This window comes from Stegodyphus dumicola, chromosome 1 (genome assembly GCF_044657685.1).
Source record: "Stegodyphus dumicola isolate Sdum_Otavi_A_Nest chromosome 1, ASM4465768v1".
NCBI lineage: Eukaryota > Metazoa > Arthropoda > Arachnida > Araneae > Eresidae > Stegodyphus > Stegodyphus dumicola.
The window spans coordinates 285,853,354-285,872,916 of NC_140768.1; the positions used below are offsets into that span (position 1 = coordinate 285,853,354).

The following is a 19,563-nucleotide window of genomic DNA, read 5'->3' on the forward strand; positions in this document are numbered from 1 at the left end:
TGGAAACTGGATATGTTTGAGAAATTCGGGACAAGGTCGTGTTATCGTTTTAAAATAAGAAGCGGGAGATATACGTGCATTTCGTTTAAAAAAATAAAAATATATCTCTACTTTGGAGAAATAAAGTGGTCAGGAAGAACGTTTTGGTTGATGTACTGCAAACATTTATTTATTACACATTTTATCAGACAAATCAAGAAAATAAATAATTAATTATATAACAATAGTTATTAATTTTAAATATATTTTCCAGAAATCGATCTAAATGAAAGCTGAAATTTTCCGGAAAATCTTGTTTGGAGACCATTTGGCGCCCCTCTACGAGCGGCGCCCGGGGCATCATGCACCCCCTTGCCACGCCACTGTTAATGACCTTCGGCAAGTGAACCTCGGCGGAAAATATGGAGCGGCACCCTTCCGTTCATCATAATGCCTCCTCATACAAGGACGCCGAAACCACTCCTAGCTGTCTCTGTCCCTAATCGTAGTAATCTCTTTCCCTGATGAAAGCGTGTTCCTACTTCTCTCGATATAAACAGGAACCGAGAATCGTTTGTCAGACTGAAACAACTCTTATTGGTAAAGAGGACGTAACTCCATTGATGAGGTGTCCAGTCTTTGTGTTCTCTAGACCACTGTAAACGCAGCTTTCAGAATGGCGGATGAATAGGCCACCTTTATGAAATCGTCCGTCTACAGTAAACTGAGACACCTGTCATCCGGTTGTTGAGCAATGTTGCCCGCTGTCTAATTTCGATCTGTTTTCGCCTGCCGGTCATCAGGCACCATTGTTTTCCTTGGCGGACCACCATCAACTTTTCTTACAACAGTACCTTTCGTTCGGAAGGCTTTCTAAGCTCGTGAAAGAACACTTTTATCAGTTCCGTTCATCGGTTACAGACATCAAACTGCGCTTTTCCTCAAACTTGCCAATCATTCTACGTCTAAAGGTGTTCTGATGTTTTCTTATTGCACGTGCAATCTCATTTTCACTTGCAGATGCGCCATCTTTTCTTTCTTTTTAAGATGTCTTGTACCGTGCGCGTTGACTCCTCGCGTTTTGCGTGCCCTCACATGCCTTCTGACGTCATTATGATAATATTTGGATATGCAACATTTTTCTGCTGAGCTGGCCTTTCATTGCACTGATCGCAATAAGCCTTTTTCAACAATTTCATGGTTGTATGTATGCAGTTGAAAAATGAATTTGTTTCTTAAGTTTTGCGCACTAGTGTAGATGTATTTTATTTTCCGTTTAAAAAATTAATATTTTTATACAATCGATTTTTAAAATATCTTTCTCAAATGATAACTAACTAACTCTAAATTATGATTAAATTGCTACCATGGCACGTTAAACTATGAATAATGAAGGAATTTATTACGAGTGTAGACAAAGTGCATGATTGTTTTTAATGTATTTGTAAGAAGTTTTGTTTTTCATTCGATGACAGAATTAACATATTTGTATAAAGTTTTGTTCTATATCTAATGTGAGAATCAAATGGTGGATTTTTAGTTTACCTCATATTCGAAAATTTAGTGAGTTTAAGGCTAGAATAAAATTTATAAAAAGAGAAAACAAATAAGCATAAAAAGGAAATTGGCAATTTTTTAGGAAACAAAAAACAAAGTAAAACAACCCCTCCAAAAGAAAAAAAAAGTTAAAAACAATAATATTCATTTTTAAATTATTCAATTTTTCTACAAATAGTCTGTCTATATACAAATCTCTTCTGAAAATCTCACGGAAATTTTTTTTTGTGAAGAAAAGAAACCTTTCACCAAGAAATCAATGCCAACCAAGGAATGAGATAATAGTAATAGGGTAAAAGGGATAAAAACTGACAGTAGAACTTATTTTGAATACCGAAAAGACATACGAATGACACAGGAAATACAAACGGATGCAACTAATGATACTGAAACTTATTGCATTTTTGTATGCTCATTAATACTTCTGTAGCTAAAAATATTCATGATGTCCTGGGGTCAAATTTATGTTTCTATTATAATGTCTCTCACAGTGTAGTGCACCGACTATGGAATCAGTTTGAATCCGAAGATTCTGTGTCTAGAAAACCTGTTCGAGGCAGACCAAAAGTTGCAACAACTATGCGAGACCATTATTTAACTCTTTTGGGCCGAAGAAGGAGCAACATTACTGTACCGAAGAAGGAGCTCATGACAGATCATTTAAGAAAAATCTCAGCTACTAAACACAGTTTTGCATGCAAGAAGACCAGTTGTTTTTGCCTCCTTGTCCCCAGTGGCGTAAATAAGGGTATGCAAGGAATGCCGTCGCATAGGGGCCCGAAGGCTTAGGGGGCCCTTAAATGTTCTGCTGAACTACATTTACATGTTTAAACTTAAAAGACGGATTCCATTACGTATATAAAGAAGCTTTAATTCATTTTACCTTGATGAGTTCGAAATTAGAATTTCAATAAAAGAAGATTATTTATTATTTTTACATTTTTTATCTTGTATTTTTTTCCCTTTAGCTTTTCATTTTTATTTTTAGAATTTGTACTACTATAAATTCTTTTTTTAATTTTGATAAGTTTGGATTTTGTGTTAAACCCCTTTTACACGATTGTTAATATTAATATAGTTGAGGAATAGCCTTGATTTGACTCCAATTTACTTTTCGCTTTAGAATCCTTAAGTATATGTAGATAATAGAATTCGTTTTCTTTTAAGTTTTTAAGGGCCCCCTACCTATATGGTGCAGTAACGCAATTCTCTGTATGACGCAGATAGGAGGCCCTTGGAAGCACCTGAAACAGCTAAATTCAAGTGTTTGCAAAAGTTAAAATTCCAGCATTCGACTATGAAATAATAACTTCATGACCTACCCCAGTTTAGGGATAGCAGTGAGCGGAAAATAGGAAAAGTTTCTTTGTATTCTTTAGTCTCAAACGTGAAAATTATTAAAGGCGACCTCCTAAAGGAAAGGTTTCTCCTTTTGCAATCCCAAATCAAAAAGCGGTGGAAGTGGAAATTAATTGCAACTATTTATTATAAAGTACTTATTTTATGTATTAATTTGTTTCTGTATAATTCGCATTATAATCGAATAATCAGTAGACACATTTTCTTCTTTTTCTTAATGCTATACGTCGACATGTTCCTTTTTTTATATGAACTTATTAATTTTATATAGACTTATTCATTTATTATCAGTATGCATCTCAATGAAAGGAGAGAAAAATCTGTCTCTCGCACTCACACAAAAAGTCTTAAGTAACTGAATTAAAATCATCTGACGTCAAATAACCAGACTAAAGCAAATTTTCATTTCACCAGTTGGTCAAGAGAAATTATTTTCCTTTTTATTCTTTCTTCACGTTACGTATCTTTCAACTGGTTCCCTAAGAACGTGCTTTTATTTTTTAACAATTAATCCAGATGTGATAAAAATCATCATGAAAACATTGGCTCTGGAATCTTTGATTTTTTTTTAATATTCACGTTTTTTATTTATTCATTCATTTATTTATTTTTAAGCACATTAAATTTATTGGGAAAGGAGCCCAGGAAAATTTTTTTGCATAGGAGCCCAAAAGTTCTAGTTACGCCACTGCTTGTCCCGAGAACACAGAGGTGGCCTTTTATGTTGGGCAAGAGAATACGTCTTCTCAACCAGTCAACAATGGGCGTATGTTGTCTTCACAGGCGAAGCCCAGATTCGTACTGGAGAGTGATTCAGGTCGTCAGCTGATCTGGAGGGAACACCGCACCAGATACAGTCAATCCCACATTGTGGAAAGACACAGTTACAGAGGTGGTGGAATAATGGTTTGGACTGAATCTCTCTCGGTATTCACACTGACCTGCATGTGTTCCATGGAAGAACTTTCATAGGTGGGAAATATCGAGACAAGATCCTTGATTAATATATTCGCTCATGTGCCGCTGCTACTGAACTTGGATTTATTCTGATGGACGACAATGCGGGACTGCACCGAGATCGTGTTGCTGAAAAATATCTCGAGGGTCACGCTATGGAGCGGATGGAATGGCCAGTTCAATCTCCAGATTTGAATTCGATAGAGCATCTTTGAAAGACAAGTTACTGCCTTAAGTTCTCCTCCAAGATCGTTAGATGAGCTTGAACAAAGATTACTCCGTGTCTGGCCGTTGCTTCTCACTTCACTAACAACTTAATTGACAACATGGAATATCGCTGCCGCCAACGTGTTGCAGCTAGGAGTGGACACATTCCTTATTAGAATCCATTTTTGTAATGTTATCATCACATTTTTCCTCAAAAAATTGTGATGTACTATTTCTCTAACACTGGACTGCCAAGAGTGCAATTTTTTGTTGTAATTTATGTTTGTGTACAACTTTAGAAATATTCTATGTCGCATTCATTTAAGAACTGTTTAATGAACATGACCTCTAAATTTTCTGTTTCTATGTTGCTTCATTCATAAATTAGACAAAAAAACTTTTGGAAGGCAGTATATTTACTTAACAATACAACAAAATTTTTAATTATTAGAAGTCTCGTAATCAGGCAGATATTCTTATTTAATACAAATTTTAGGTATTATTTTTAAAAGTACATAAAAAACAGTTAATAAACATTTTTTGAAAAGAAAACCAGTGTTATCCATTGTAAAATTAAATAATTTTCACTTTAGAATGTGTATTACCTTGGAAAGAAACTACCGTTTAATTGCCTCGTAGCCAGGGCTTAATTTCTGAAATTAGAAGTCTGAAGGCTTATGGAAGACTGTCAGGAAGAAGGAAAAAATAATAAATAAATAACTAAAAATTTAAATAATTAAACCCAAATTGAAAGTAACGTAAAGAGATAGATAGAAATTTAATAAATTATTAAATTAATTGTAAATAGTTAAATAAAAAATAAATTATCAGGCCTCATTTTATTTGGGGCTCTGGCTGGAATTACAGTTCCACTCAAAAGCAATTATTCGGCCAAACTCTGCCTGAATTTAAGCCCTAATTATACGTAATATATGTACCACCTCAAGGGATGAGACATTAAAAATATCTTTTTTTTTTTGTGGCACACCAATAATAAAAATTAAAACGATTAAAGCGTCACTAACAATAGTGAGAATTCTAGAAACCGTATTAGGATGTGGAAGGAAATGCAAATGGAAAAATGTAGCTTTGAAAACAAAGAGGGAAGAGCAAGACTTTCTGATTGCTATGCTCCATCGATAGAATTCTAGACGATAAGAGGAAAATTTCCCTGAATACGATACGATAACAACGTGAGCTTCCTCTATGCTTGTGACAGTAGTATTTCCCCGCATTTAGTAACATTGTTCAAAAAAATCTACGGGAGTTCTGCAGCAGAAAGGCACTAACGTGGCATGCGTAATACCTCGATATCACTTTCAGTATTTTCAGGAATGAAAAATTTACTCATTTTATGCGGGGCTTTTCTGTCCTTAAAAAGTCTCTACCTCCATCCAAAGTTTATGCCTGAGGCTTGCATTCAGAAGTTGGAATATACACAGTGTTTCGGCGATTATACAGATGGACAATGGAAAAATACATAACAAGGTCAGAAACACTTTCCTGGTACGGTAGTGACAACACAATACATAAGAAACGAAGGACACAAACAGGGTGAGAACATGTTTATTATGCTTAGTACAGCAAAAACCAAGAAATGAAAACAAAAACTGACAACAATTGTCATCAAAGAAAGAATTAAATTTTACAACATCGAAATTACGATCTTGGACTTTGGTGCAGGCCTCACACCTCCGACTTAACGGGGGGTTTTGTACACCAGTGTCTTGACGTAACCACAGAGAAAGTAGTCAGTGCAAGTGAGGTGATGCATTGGACCATCCTTGTCGATTCAAAGTCAAGGATAAGTTGCATTCAGGTGGAGCTGAGCATAATAAACATGCTTTCTCACCCTGTTCATGTCCATCTTTTTTTGCATTTTGTGTTGTGACTACCACGCCAGGAAAGCGTTTCCGACCATGCATTGCTATGTGATTTTCCATCGTCTAGGTATACTCTATCTTTCCTGAAAGTTTGTAATCGAATTACTGAAATACCAGTATTTTTAAGGCATATTTATTATTAAAATAAAAGTTGTCTGTTAAAATTGGGGTTCACTTACAGAAAAGAAGTTCTGCAGCCCTTTTATTTAGAGCTCCAATGCGCTCCGGCTAAAATTATCGTTTACCAGGCTCCAGTGCAATTTAAGCTCTATTGATAGCTAAGACCATAGACAGTTTTCAGGATGCACTCTCTGTAAAAGTGTATTAATTATGGATGACTATCACTCTTATCAGACAGAACTGTTTGTAATCATACCTGGGAAAAAAAAAATTGCACTTTTTTTAGATATTGTGTTATATACTTTTTTTAGATATGCATCTTGCTACAACTTTTTCATTCCGAATGCTCACTAAATCTGCTGAATTGGAAATAATTTTGCTGCATTCAAGTTCTAATTCTCTTGTATTGTAATTAATATTCCGTATAAGGTTCAGTAAGAAGGAAGACTATAGAACCAAGATTAAAAGTATTCAGTTCACTTAAAGTTTTATGAATGAAACTATAAAAATAAAATCTTCATTAATTTAATTGATCACTTATAAAATGTCTAAACTCTGAAGAACATATTTAAAAATAATCTTGTCTTGCAAAACTTGTTTATGTAGTTAGAATTTTGCTGTCCTAACATCAACAATGGGAAAGTGTGTAGGTGTTTTATTACATATTACTGTGGGGTATAAATAATTTTTTTAAAACATTTTATAATTTACTCAGCACGAAATTGATGTAGAGAATGATATTAACAATGTCCTGTTATACATACTGAAATTCTTGGAAGTTCCTCCAAGAATTCTTGGAAGAACTCAAATTTTATTTACTATTATATTTGAAAATTGGTAAGTTTTGTTATTGATTGTTTTTTTTACATAATTAAAAAAAATCTTCATTTCCAAAAATAAGTTTATTAAACAACTAAAAACAGAACAATACAAAATGGACGGATACAACTAGATTTCAGTGTACAACAAAATTAAAAACATAATAACTTAATCCACTTGCACCTGACCTTCACTATAAAAAAAAAAAAAAAAAAAAAAAAAAAAAAAAAAAAACTCATATCACAAACATATTTTTTAATCTTATATTTTAAAATGTATGGAAAATACAAAAAATATTTTATATTATTTATAAAAGCATTTTCTAAAAATATATAAATGCAAGGAATAACTTTTTATACAATAAAAGGCCAGTAAAATTGTCCAGTTATTAGCATAATGGATTAACAACTGCAAAAAAATTTTAAGATTACCATTATTTTTTAAACTTCGATTAAGAAAAAGAGAAGACAAACAACTTTAAAATTTGATTTCTAAATAAAAACTACAATATAAACATAACAGATAGCTTGATATCTATAAAGGCAGCATTTTCAGAATTACTTTTCTTTATATAATTTTATAAAATTAAACTTTCATTGTAAGAAATGTAATAAATTCAATGTACGAAAAAACTCAGTAAAAATCTCAAAATAAAACAACATTAATTAGATGAACATGTACGTATGTGCATACACATACATATATGCAAACATACGTTTTTGAATCTGGTCCTCATGACAGAAGAGTACCAAATAAATAAATAAAAGCGGTAGATCATATGCTACATGATTAACCTATTTTTTGTCTGCTTTATCCTTGAATCACTTGTCCAACCATGCCATGTCACATTTCACATCTGTATCTTTGTACATAAATACATAAACTCATTCATGTATGAATTCATGTTTCATGAATTTGTATTTTGAGTTGCAAGGAGAATATGCATTTTCTTTTCAAATTAAAAGATAATAAAAACATACAGAAACAAAGTTAAGAACAAACATTTAAAACAAAGACAGAATAAGTTATTTTAAAAAAACACTTGCACTTGTGCTAAATTCAGAAAGAGAGAAACTCCTTGTATGAAAGATATAGTACATCATCATATTAATTAATTTATATTTAAGACAGTTTGAATCCAGAATGAAAATAAAGCGTCAAATTACCTTGAATATTTAAAAAGCCAGTTCTATCTGAGGTGCATTCTCATTATTAAAATTTGGTGAAAGACATAGTACATCACCATATTAAAAAATCTATATTTAACACTAAAATATCACATTAAAGCACTTTGTCAATACTCAATGAATTTTATCATTTTTCAATTAAACAAATTTCTTAACTTACAAGCAAATAACATATTTTTCCTTTGAAAATGTATTAAAAAACTGTACCAGAATGTTTCTGTTATTAATACTAGTTGATAACTATTTGCAATAATAAAAGGATAAATCAAAACAAAAAGAAAATAGCTGCCCTTAATTTAGAAAATTATAAGTTTTTTTTTCATTTAATAAGAGTTCATAAATTTTAAAAAAGTATTATATAACTGAATAATTATTGAAATATGAATAGCAAAATAATAAAAGGACTACTTATTGAATAATATGAACGCACCAACTCTTTGGGTAAATCGATAAAATATTTACATTAATTATTTTTAGAGACATGGTTAAAGAATTTTCTCTATCAAATACTTTATTGATATATATCATCCAAAAAATTTTCTTCCCAGTTTACATCTATACCAGAAGCTACTCAAGTTAACTGTTCATAATATTAAAATGAGTTACATGAATATCAAATGAGGAAAACAATGTGTAGAGAAGACTACAGTTTCATTAAAAAAAAAAAAAAAAAAAAAAAAAAAAGTTTTAGATACCCGACAAGAATCTTTTTTTCACGCAGAAAAAATAACCACCACCGGTTGAGCATTCCATATAAATATATAATCAAATACCATGTACAGCTAAAAAACAAACATTTTTTTACATAAAAATACATATATAAACAAGCCTCTACAAATCTAGGTGGGAATATAATATATAATATAAAAATATAAGTATGAGAAAAATGATATGAAAGTGAAATTTCAGTCTGCAAACTAATAAAATGATAAAACGCATTTATGTTGTTTTGCATTAACTCTACAATTAGCAACTCTTACATGGGAGAGAAAAGAAAAAGCATTCTACTTTCTATTCAAAATGAACTTGAATACAGAGGTATACAAATACAGACAAAAACAAAACAAAACAGAAGTATACACAATTTAATATGAAAATTATTAATATCTTTTTAATAATTATATATATAAATTTGATTATCAATTATATATACCCATACATTGTTTCCTATACCAAAGTGAATGTTAATTTAGGCTTAAGGACATAAAATGCCAGCCTGGATTCCACATATGAAACAGCACCTTTATTTTAGCACACAAAAATTACAGTAATAAACATTTCACCATATAAAGTTTTTTTTCTTATTATATGTGCAAATGTTTTTAAGGATCTTAAGCTTAAAGGGGGCTCTCACCAACATTTAGTATCATCAAGTAAGAATAATTAAAATCAAGTCTAGCTCCAATATTTCTAACATCCTAGGCAATCATTAGGTGCTCCATACAAATTAAATACGTTAATAACACAAACTGAAATTTATGTTTTTTAGTTATCACTCGTGAGAACAGCATAGCTGAAACCCTAGACAGCTGCTACTGTCCCCTATGCTAAGATTTGGCTCTAATTAAACTGCATGTATATATAAATGTACACAAACACACACACACACATATATATATCACTCTCATTTTTTTTTGTAAATGACAACATAAAATGAAACATAAAAACTAATTACAATTTTTAACATCTAATTAAGATACTTTTTGGTCTTAACAATAATAATGACAGATTAGCACACCGGGTTCTATTTAAGAAAATAAAAAATCTAAATGCTATCAAATGCATAGCTGTCAGCTTTGAAATATGAAAAACTGGGAATTTATGGCACTTTTGGCAACAACATTTCAGAACTCCAAATTGATGAAAATTTACCCTATGATGAATGACTCAAGTTACTCAACTTTTTATAACATGATATTGATGTGAAATATATTAATATTAAATAGGATATTTTAAATTTTGCATTCTTTGGCTAATTTCATTTTGTAAGTTTCTTACATTGTTATACTGAGAAAATGCTGAGCCTAGAAAGTAAGATTTTACTCAAGTAATTTTAAATACGATAAAAATAAAATAAATTATTAATGTACATAGTATTATGCTGATAAACTTAACAATGTTCCATATTCATGTGAAAGGAAATTAAATAAAAAAATATTAATCGATTAAACCCTACTTGAATCTTCATAAAAAGTTATACAAATGCCTACAGTAGATTAAGTCAATTGAGATCAAATAAAATTTAGTAATTTATGCTGAAAACCACTACAGGTAAGAAAATGAAATTTGTAGAATTCAAATTTCATTAACTAAATAAGATTCGTTAACTTCTCGATAATATTTTCCCTAGTAAAGGCTAAAAATTAAGTACTGGAATATTTATTAATTCATCGGGAGACTGGAAGACCGTGAGTCTCTTGGTAATGACAGCTATGCATAGTACATACAGCTAAAGAAAGAACTGATAATGATAGCACTGAAGTGAATTGCATGATAAAATTACAATAAAAAATTTTCTAATGAGTGACACAAAAACTTCAAAAACAAAGTTATTTGATGCAATTTGAAGAAACAGGATGGCTTAGATGACACAGTCACATTAATTCATAAATCCTGTACACAAATTCATACAGGTATGGGTAATCATTTATACAGATATGAGACTGGCTATTTAAAAGCATATTTTAAACACATTCAAGCTGGTAGAGAAATATTTCTAGAAAATTTGCGATAAAAGTCCAGTAACTCAATTTACACGAGTAAAACTGTGTTGTGCACAAAGTATTATTATGTTTAGCATTATTGCTAAGCCATTTTATATTAAGTGTGTGTGTGTGTTTTAAAGGATAAGAAACAGCATATGTATTTTGTATAAGAAAAAGTGACTTTTACATAGTCTTTTAGTAGTTTTCATAAAATTTATTTAAAGTAAATTTTTTTTTTGCTCAACAGTCAGAAAATATTATTTGTCAAATTTTCAGTGCATTTTTATAGTTTTGAAAGCAATTTTAAAATTTTTTTTATTAATATTTATATAACCATGATATTTTGTGATATTTTAATACTTAACAATTTCTTAGCCAAAATGCATAGCATAATTTTAATGCAATGCAATAAAAGGTAAAACTTATGATAAATCTTGACCTAAAGAATTTTATCACACATTTTATGACCTGATTAATACATGTATCTGAAGTTAACAGCTCTTTCCCAATAACTTCTTTAATAATGTTTGCTTTTCTGCAAACAATTCAAAAGCATGAATTATGATGGGGGTAATTCTTGTATTTTTACAAAAAGTTTCATGTATTACACATACATTCATGTGAACAATTCTTGCATTAAACAATACAAAATATACTTTCCTTGATTACATAAAACACTGCATATGCAAAAATTATGCAGGAGAATTTTATCTAAGCTTTATTTAACATTATATATACTTCAAATCTTGTAAAATGGACGGAATAATAATTTAAATTTAAGAAAGGACATGAAATAAATATTTACAAGAGTACTTTATGCAGCTTGGAAAAATATTCCACAATATTGTTTGATTTTCATGATTTGAAATATAAAAGGAAATTTAAATCACAGACTTTTCTTACATGAGAAAAAAACATATAAAGTCTGTATATAATACAGTGGAATGTAAAATAAAAGCTATCACAGTTTTAATCATATTTTACATAAGATAAGAATCTGTGAAGTAATAAAATAAAAACAATGTAGAGAAAATGACTTTTTACAGCAGATGCTCCAGCAATACGACATTTTAAAGTGTCAAACCTGCTAGGAAAATTTTTTAACAGCTTTTCAAATTCAGCTTCAGTTATTTGTCCATCAAAATATGTAATATAATCATTAAAAGGATATTCATAGCCTTGATTGCACTGACATTTATAACCTCCTGTATCAAATCCTCTTCCTAGTATTGGAACACACTAGAAGAGAAGAAAAAATATAATCTGAATTATTATTTTTTTATCACAGCAGAAGCTTCACTATACTTTTGAAAGCTAAAATGAGGGGGGGGGGAAGACTGAAAACTTTCAGATTTTACATTACGTCCAAAAGGGAGGTTTTTTTTAACGTTTTGTGTGTTACCTTTATTTACTAAATATCACGTTCTTCGCACATAAACCATAAAATTCAGTTCAACAGCAATATTGCAAAATAATTTAAAAGGAGCATATCATTAGAATTTCCGATACACAGTCTTGTGCACTGGAGATAAAAATGTTTTTTCGTACATTCTTGCCATTGCTCGCTTTGAAATCGTTGAGTTTGTTAATCAAAAGTTTGTTAAAATTTTATAAAATTTGAAACAGATAGTAAAACAAATTTAAAATTCAGGCTTCCAAATGCCCATGTTCAGTTGGAGGACTACGTTACTCAAAATTAGATGGCTGTAGGCACCATTGTTTTTTCGCAATGCAAGAAACATTCACGCAGAATTTTTGTTACCTAGTTTCTTTAAATTTAATACATGGCAATAATATTTGGTGGCAAAAGTTTGAAATGTGAATCAACGTAGAAAGTGAAACGACGGAAAATGCCGTTTTGAGACTAATAGCTAATTATCTAATGCCCCTCTGGGTTAATTAAAGTTCTAGGAAAGTTGTACATACTGTACAGTCTTTTATTAGTTTCTGAAAATATATAAAAATTGCTTTAATAGCAACATAAAAAACTTTGTATTAGGAAACGCAAAAAAAGATTTTTAATCTTTAACATTTAGGATGAAAAAATATGAATCTAATTATAATAATAATAAAAAGAAGCAAATGACTACAATAGACTCCCGATTAGCCAGTGTAATTGCTAGGGTGGACGACCATCTACAGAAGTACACAAAGTTCAAAATCACAGTAAGCAGCTGTTAAAACAAAAGGGGGAGTGGGAAGAGGCATAAGTTATTTTCTAATTAACAGAAAATACTATTAATAACCTATTTGCATTTTTAAGCAGTTCAATTTGGAGAAAAAAATCTGTTGGTTATGTAAATTAAATCAGCATTAAAAGAAGAAGATAGTATTTCAAAACAGAAAAAACAATGTTTTTATTTACATTGTTCTTGTATTTTGATAGGAGCTGATGAGAAACAGAAGATTATTATTTGCATATTTAATGTATTTTTGTTAGTTAGCAACATATTTTTAATGGATGATTTAGTAATATCTAGATTAATAATATTAAATTTCATACAATTAATTATGTACAATTAAAATACACATTGTTGTGTATAAAAACAATTCCTAAATACTGAGATCTTATCTGCCATCCGTGTTGTTATCTCAAGCTATTTTTTTCTCCTTGCTTGCATTTCAAACAAATTTTACTTTTTTGTTGACTGTCACAGTAATTCTATGGTTCTACAATAAATAAACTAAAGCTCCTTTTAGATAAGGTCCAGCAGAAGAAAAAGTTTTCCAGAAATTTTTACACTTTTAACAGGAAAATTTTCAACAAAACTATTTAATGATAAGAACAAAAAAATTAAAATTTCAAGTAGTACAGTCTGAATTATGAAAATGTTACTAAGAAGTGAAAATATCTTGCCTTATAATTTTCAGGTATTCCGCTCAACAAGAAATGGCAATAAGCATAAAGTACGATATCAAATCTATTATCAAGTCAAAATAACTTTTTCTTTTTATATTAATTAATTCTATTACATTGCTTTCAAGCTTGTTTCCTGAAATTCTGATTCATTCCTTGATCTGTAATAAATGTACTATTTTTGTTTTAAAAAGATTCAAAAGTTTTATGACACAAATAAATTATTCAACTCTTTCTGTAATTCTGCTTTAATATAAATATTAATGCAGTATGAATAGATGGAATTTTAATAGTGAAAACAAAACTGATTTGATTCAATTAGACAATTAAAAAACATTTGCATACAGAGGTGAATCAACATTTTAACTCTTAGATCCATTTGTATCATGAAATCATAACTGCTTATATACTCAGTAAAAATCTGTCATGATGCAATCTCCCCAATATTATTTTGTTAAAAATCTTGGAAGCTATTTAATAATCAGCTTTAGCGTAAAGAAAATGTAAATCCCTTTTAAGCTTCTATGCTAGTAATCCTGGTATAGGTAAAACTTGAACCATTGGATTTTGAAATACATTTCGAATTCTGCATACAGTTTTAAACACCATCATCCTTGCATGATTAAGAATCAAATAACAGACTATCACATAAAAATTATATGGCCTTTTGTATTACACATACAACTACTCCTCCTGTTCTCATCACACAAAAAGAGCAAAACAAAGGTCAGCATTTCATGACAGGCTCTAAAGAGATTACAGATACAATCACAATTTTAAAATACTTTCTTTTCAGTTACACATGTAAAAGTTTCCATCTTCTAGAAATCTGGATTTTTATGGTTATGTAAGATATAGTACAGCACTCATAATAAACATAAATGTTAGCTATTATTTGGCAACTACATGAACATGAGTGAGAAGAAAGGATTTTAAAAGTATGTGCACATATCAAACTGTTTTCAAATAAAACTAACTATAATAAGTAACTATAATAAAACTAACTATAATAGTAATAAGTAACTATAATAAACTAACTATAACTATACTAAAAAATAAAACTAACAATAATAAGAATATACGACAATGAACCAGTCCCCCCTACTAAATAATGAGCACAATTAACATTATCATAAGTAAATACTATAACTCTTAATTTGACCAATATGAACTGACAGACAGTGAGTTATTCTCTTCATTGGGAAATGAAATTTCAAGCATTAAAAAAATCAAATTAATATTAAATCCATAATTTGTGGCATACACACTTAAATATATAATAAAAATCAAGCTCCACTACATACGACACTAAATTTAGGCTAATCACCTCTCTACAGCTTCAATATCAATGTTTGGCTGTCACAAAAAACAGGACTAATTCATTCTAGCAAATGGGCATTAAGACCAACTGTAATCCAAAAGGAATCTCAGGAATTCTCATAAAAAGAAAGCTTGCACACAACTTCACTTGTTAAACCAAGTGGTTCAGCTACGAACAGCAAATTCTGAGATTCTCCACAGTATTATTTTAAAAGGTATTTTCTTCCTCCTTCCAGCATGCCTTCGTGGTGCAATGGTAGCACACTCGATGCATGTTCAAGAGGTCCAGGTTCGAGTCCTGGTGAGGGCACTGCTAATTTTTCATGTATTCCTGCTTCAAAATAACCTAATGATTCTACAATTTATAGTTAAGAACGGGACATATTTAGCTCACTAACATTATAATTTAAATTTGCAGAAGTTCTGAATTTGTTTTTATTCTGAACAAATATTTGTGTTATAAATTATAAGAAAACAGGATAGTATCCTTAAACACAATAGAATATATAAGCTTTACATAAACCAACTTACCCCAGTAACATAATAAAACCTTCACTGCCATTACATTTCAATGAATTGATATATATCTAAAATCACTAAATTGCCTCTATAAAATTTTAATATATACACATGATAATTGCCCCTAATGGGGGAAAAAACTCACACATACATATTTCTAGCAACAAGGGGGAAAAAAAAAGAGTAATTGATATATTTACCCTAGATGATCTTCTGTCACATTTATGAGTACCTTTAAATGCATTCTGTACATAATATTCATCATCACATTGATTTATGTCAATTTCCTCCAGTTTCATATTTACAGCTACTGCACCCCTGAAAATTTCAGATTTAATTCATTAATTTATTTTTCATCACATTTCAAATAATTTTAAAGTATGTAATTATTTACAAATATTCTGGATGGCATTTACTTGCATATTTATTGCTATAGTTTCCATATTTCTAAGAAAACATATACACATTTCTCCTTTACACTCAAGACTTTACAAATTACCTCCTAGATATAAAAAAAGTACCTTTTCATATAAGACCCCCCTTTTTTTTGCTACATTTTTGGCTCTATAATTTGATAGGATTATTTAATAAAGTATTCTGATAAATGAAAGTGCAGAATGAAGTCTAATTATCATACTATATAGAACATTAAAGTATTTAAATATTAAATAAACCCAAAAGTAATTATTATATATACAAACTGCACAACTACTGCTATATATAATTGCCACATATAGTTCAGTAATTTCAATTTAGGCCTGTATATTTTATCAGAACCACAATCTTATCAGATATTCATCTTACCTTAAACTATAAGAGGGTTTTATTTTCGAGTAAATATGGCATTTTTTATAATTTAAAACAACAAGAAAAATTTTTAGCCATAAATAATTCAAAACCTTCTGCAGAGAACATAAAATATAAAACTAATACCAAGGAAAATATAGTAACAAAAACAAGACGCAAATAAGATTGCAAAATGGTATATATTAGAACATTACTACTTTATTAACATCATATAATGTATTAAAACATTAGACAACACTTTGTTTTAATATTCTGTAGCATTCTTCATCCAGATCTGTTTTGTGAATGCCAACAAAAATATTACTAGTTTTCCACTGTGCCAATTAATTTTTGCAGAAAAAATAATAGCTATTTTTTTTATTTACTCGGTGGTTAATGATCGCAAAGCATATATGATGCATAACTATCTAAAAATCTTGTCTTTATTACATTTCTGTTAAAGGGAAAAGGCTTCTGTATATATGCATGTCTAATTCTAATAGAATCAAGAAATTGTTGGAAATATAACAATCTTCACATTCCCCAAATCCCTTTGAAGAGGACCAAAATCCAAGGGTTTCAAAGCTGTACTAAGTTGGCTGCTGATTTACATTTCTATAATTAAAGTAATCAGTGAAGATATATCAGATTTTTCACAAAATGAGCAAGAAAGTTGAAAAAGTAAGGAATTACACTTCTTGTACTTCCTTTAGGTGCAGAGGACTGGTGAATAACTTAATCCTTCATAAAACATTTTCAGTTGTTTATGAAGAAAATTTACTTTAAACATAATATACAAATAGAGAATTTCACAGAAACTGAAAGACACAAAGTTTTAGAAAAAATATATTAATTTTCCTTTATTTCAACTAATAACAAATGCATTTGTTACAACATCTGCATAAGTGGAAAGTCCATGTATACAAACGTTTGGCTTGAAGACTAAAATAAAAACTTGAAATCAGAAGCTGATAAGTTATTGTGTGCATAATGGAGAAAACTTAATTAGAAAAGGATGAAACTACATGTACACAAAAAATAAATAAGAAATCCAGCAGATAGCTCATATACCTTCAACTATTTGTGGAAAAAGCATTTATTACAAAATGTTTCTCAATCTTCTAACCACTGCATAAGTAGAAAAAAAGCAATAATTTTGCTTTCTTATTTTCTGCACAGATAGATGAAACAATTAAAAAAAGTATTTTTAGTTTCAAAATATGCCAAACAGCAAACGCTGAAGATTCACTTACAATTCAATTATAATCAATTTCAAAATTAAAAAACTTGATTAAGAAATTATAAATTCACACTTAAATGCATGTGACAGGTGATTAAATACAAACAACAAGAAAATAAATTCTTCTCTATTTAGTTGTTCGTTAATAAGTAGATATAGGATACAGAAACCTTATTCAACAAAGGTTTCTAATTTTTCTGCTGTACATTATATGAAAATTTAGATAAATGAATATTTGCTAAATACACCATGAATAATATAAACTGGTGACGGCCAATTTAAAATGTTTGTTGGCACGGTAGGCTGCTCAATATATTTTGTTTAACAATACAAAAAATTAATAAAAACGAATTCAAGATAATATCTATGTTTTTAGAAAGTGCTTTCATTCAAAACTGAAATTATATTACTTTCTTCACCTTATATATGAGAACAATTTTGCAGATAGGGCAGCAATAACAAGAACAACAACAAAAAGAAGTCCGAATACACTTGTAAAGAAATTAAATATGTAAATGTGAATATACTTTTTAGTAAAATATTTTGCACCCTTTAATTTTTTTTATTGCTTATTGGCATTGCAGGCTGCACACCATGTTTTGTTTAACCAATGCATAACTTTTAAAACAGGAAACAATAATATGACTTTGAATTTTCAAATTAAAATCAAAGATACTACAAGTTACTATGAGTGCTCATATGACACACAATACTTATTCAAATATTTTTTAGCTCTCACCATCAGTAATGTGGACCTGTACCAAATAAAAGGCCTATCAGAAAATTTTGTCAGTTTAGAAAGCAAAAGAAAATAATACATTTTTGATACTTTTAATAATATTTATTGTACAATATAGTTTACATCATTACTTATGACCTCTTGCCCAGACTGATGGTAATTTGTAAATACCATTTCTGACAAACATCTTGTCTTTAGAGGTGATGAACTCAAGTAGTGCTTGGCTGACATTTGCTTCAGTTCTGAATTTTTCCCCTTCAAAAATTTTTCAAGGGAAGAAACAAGTGATAATCAGAGGGTATTAGTTTTTGGGAGTACAGAGGATGGTGCAGAATTTTTCAGCCTAGGTGTACGATTTTCTGACAAATCGCAAGAGCATGTGGTCGGGTATTAATTAACATGATGCAGTATGATATGCTTTCTAAGGAGCATCGCTGGCTTCTTTTCTTTCACTTTTTTTTTTTTTTTAATCATACATTTACTGACAGTATCTTTCCAAATTGAGCTTTTCATTAGATTCCAAAAGCTCATAATATATTCATCCTAAGACATCCCATTATATTCACAAAATTTTTTTATTCAGACTCAAGCTTGGCTTAGAGGTGGAGGGAGCAGGCAGTCTGGGCTCACAGTATGCTCTTTTCCAAATGATATTTTCATATGTAATCTGTTTTCATCACCAGTTATCATGTTTTTGTCCCAAGCAGGCACAGATGTGCATATGACGACTCGATCATGAAAATTTTCTCATTTAACTCATGAGGCATCTATTTGGAACATTTATAAACCAATTCTAGTTTACAAATATAGTCCTAAATGGTTGTTGAGCCGAGTTAAGTTTTTCCACAATTTCTGATGTTTTCAAAAAAGGATCTTGCTCTATCATGATCTTGACAGTATCATAATCGATTAAAAATGACTGCCTAGAGCTTGGCCTATCATTAATGATATGAGACACTTTTGTTTCAGTTAATTTAGAACAGCAATTGTGCATCAAAGCAATAATAAAGAGAGACAGCCATATATGCCTGAAATGAACAGGTGCATGCGTGTTGAAATAACATCACCAGACAGAACTTTCCCGGTACACCCAATATATGTGTATTGTTCACTGTCAGATAAAAACATGAAAATATACAAGCATCAGGAAGTTGTGAATAATAATAAGCTCTATGGTCACTAACTATGAAAAAATGGAGGCATATTAATTTATGAACATAACTAATTTAAAAAAATGGTTAGCTTTACCATGACAGCTATTAACGTCACTGCTAAAAAAGTCATGGTTTATTTAGAAATACAAAAATTTACATAAAAGTGAAATTAACA

The 19,563-nt window shown here is 30.0% G+C and overlaps 1 protein-coding gene and 1 non-coding gene across 2 annotated transcripts in view; one reads left to right on the top strand and one right to left on the bottom strand.

The window, feature by feature from the left end:
• Positions 1-6,949: 6,949 nt before the first annotated feature.
• The window catches only part of LOC118200411 (uncharacterized), a 53,033-nt gene continuing 40,419 nt past the window's right edge, over positions 6,950-19,563 (bottom strand). Inside the window, exons 9-10 of the mRNA XM_035372385.2 lie at positions 15,670-15,787; positions 6,950-12,012 (exon numbers count right to left, since the gene is read on the bottom strand). Coding sequence (XP_035228276.2) covers positions 11,743-12,012; positions 15,670-15,787 — 388 coding nt within the window. The 3' untranslated portion in view covers positions 6,950-11,742. The remainder of the gene's footprint in view (positions 12,013-15,669; positions 15,788-19,563) is intronic.
• On the top strand, positions 15,190-15,260 carry TRNAM-CAU (transfer RNA methionine (anticodon CAU)). The gene has a single exon. It is a non-coding gene; the product is annotated as a tRNA-Met (tRNA).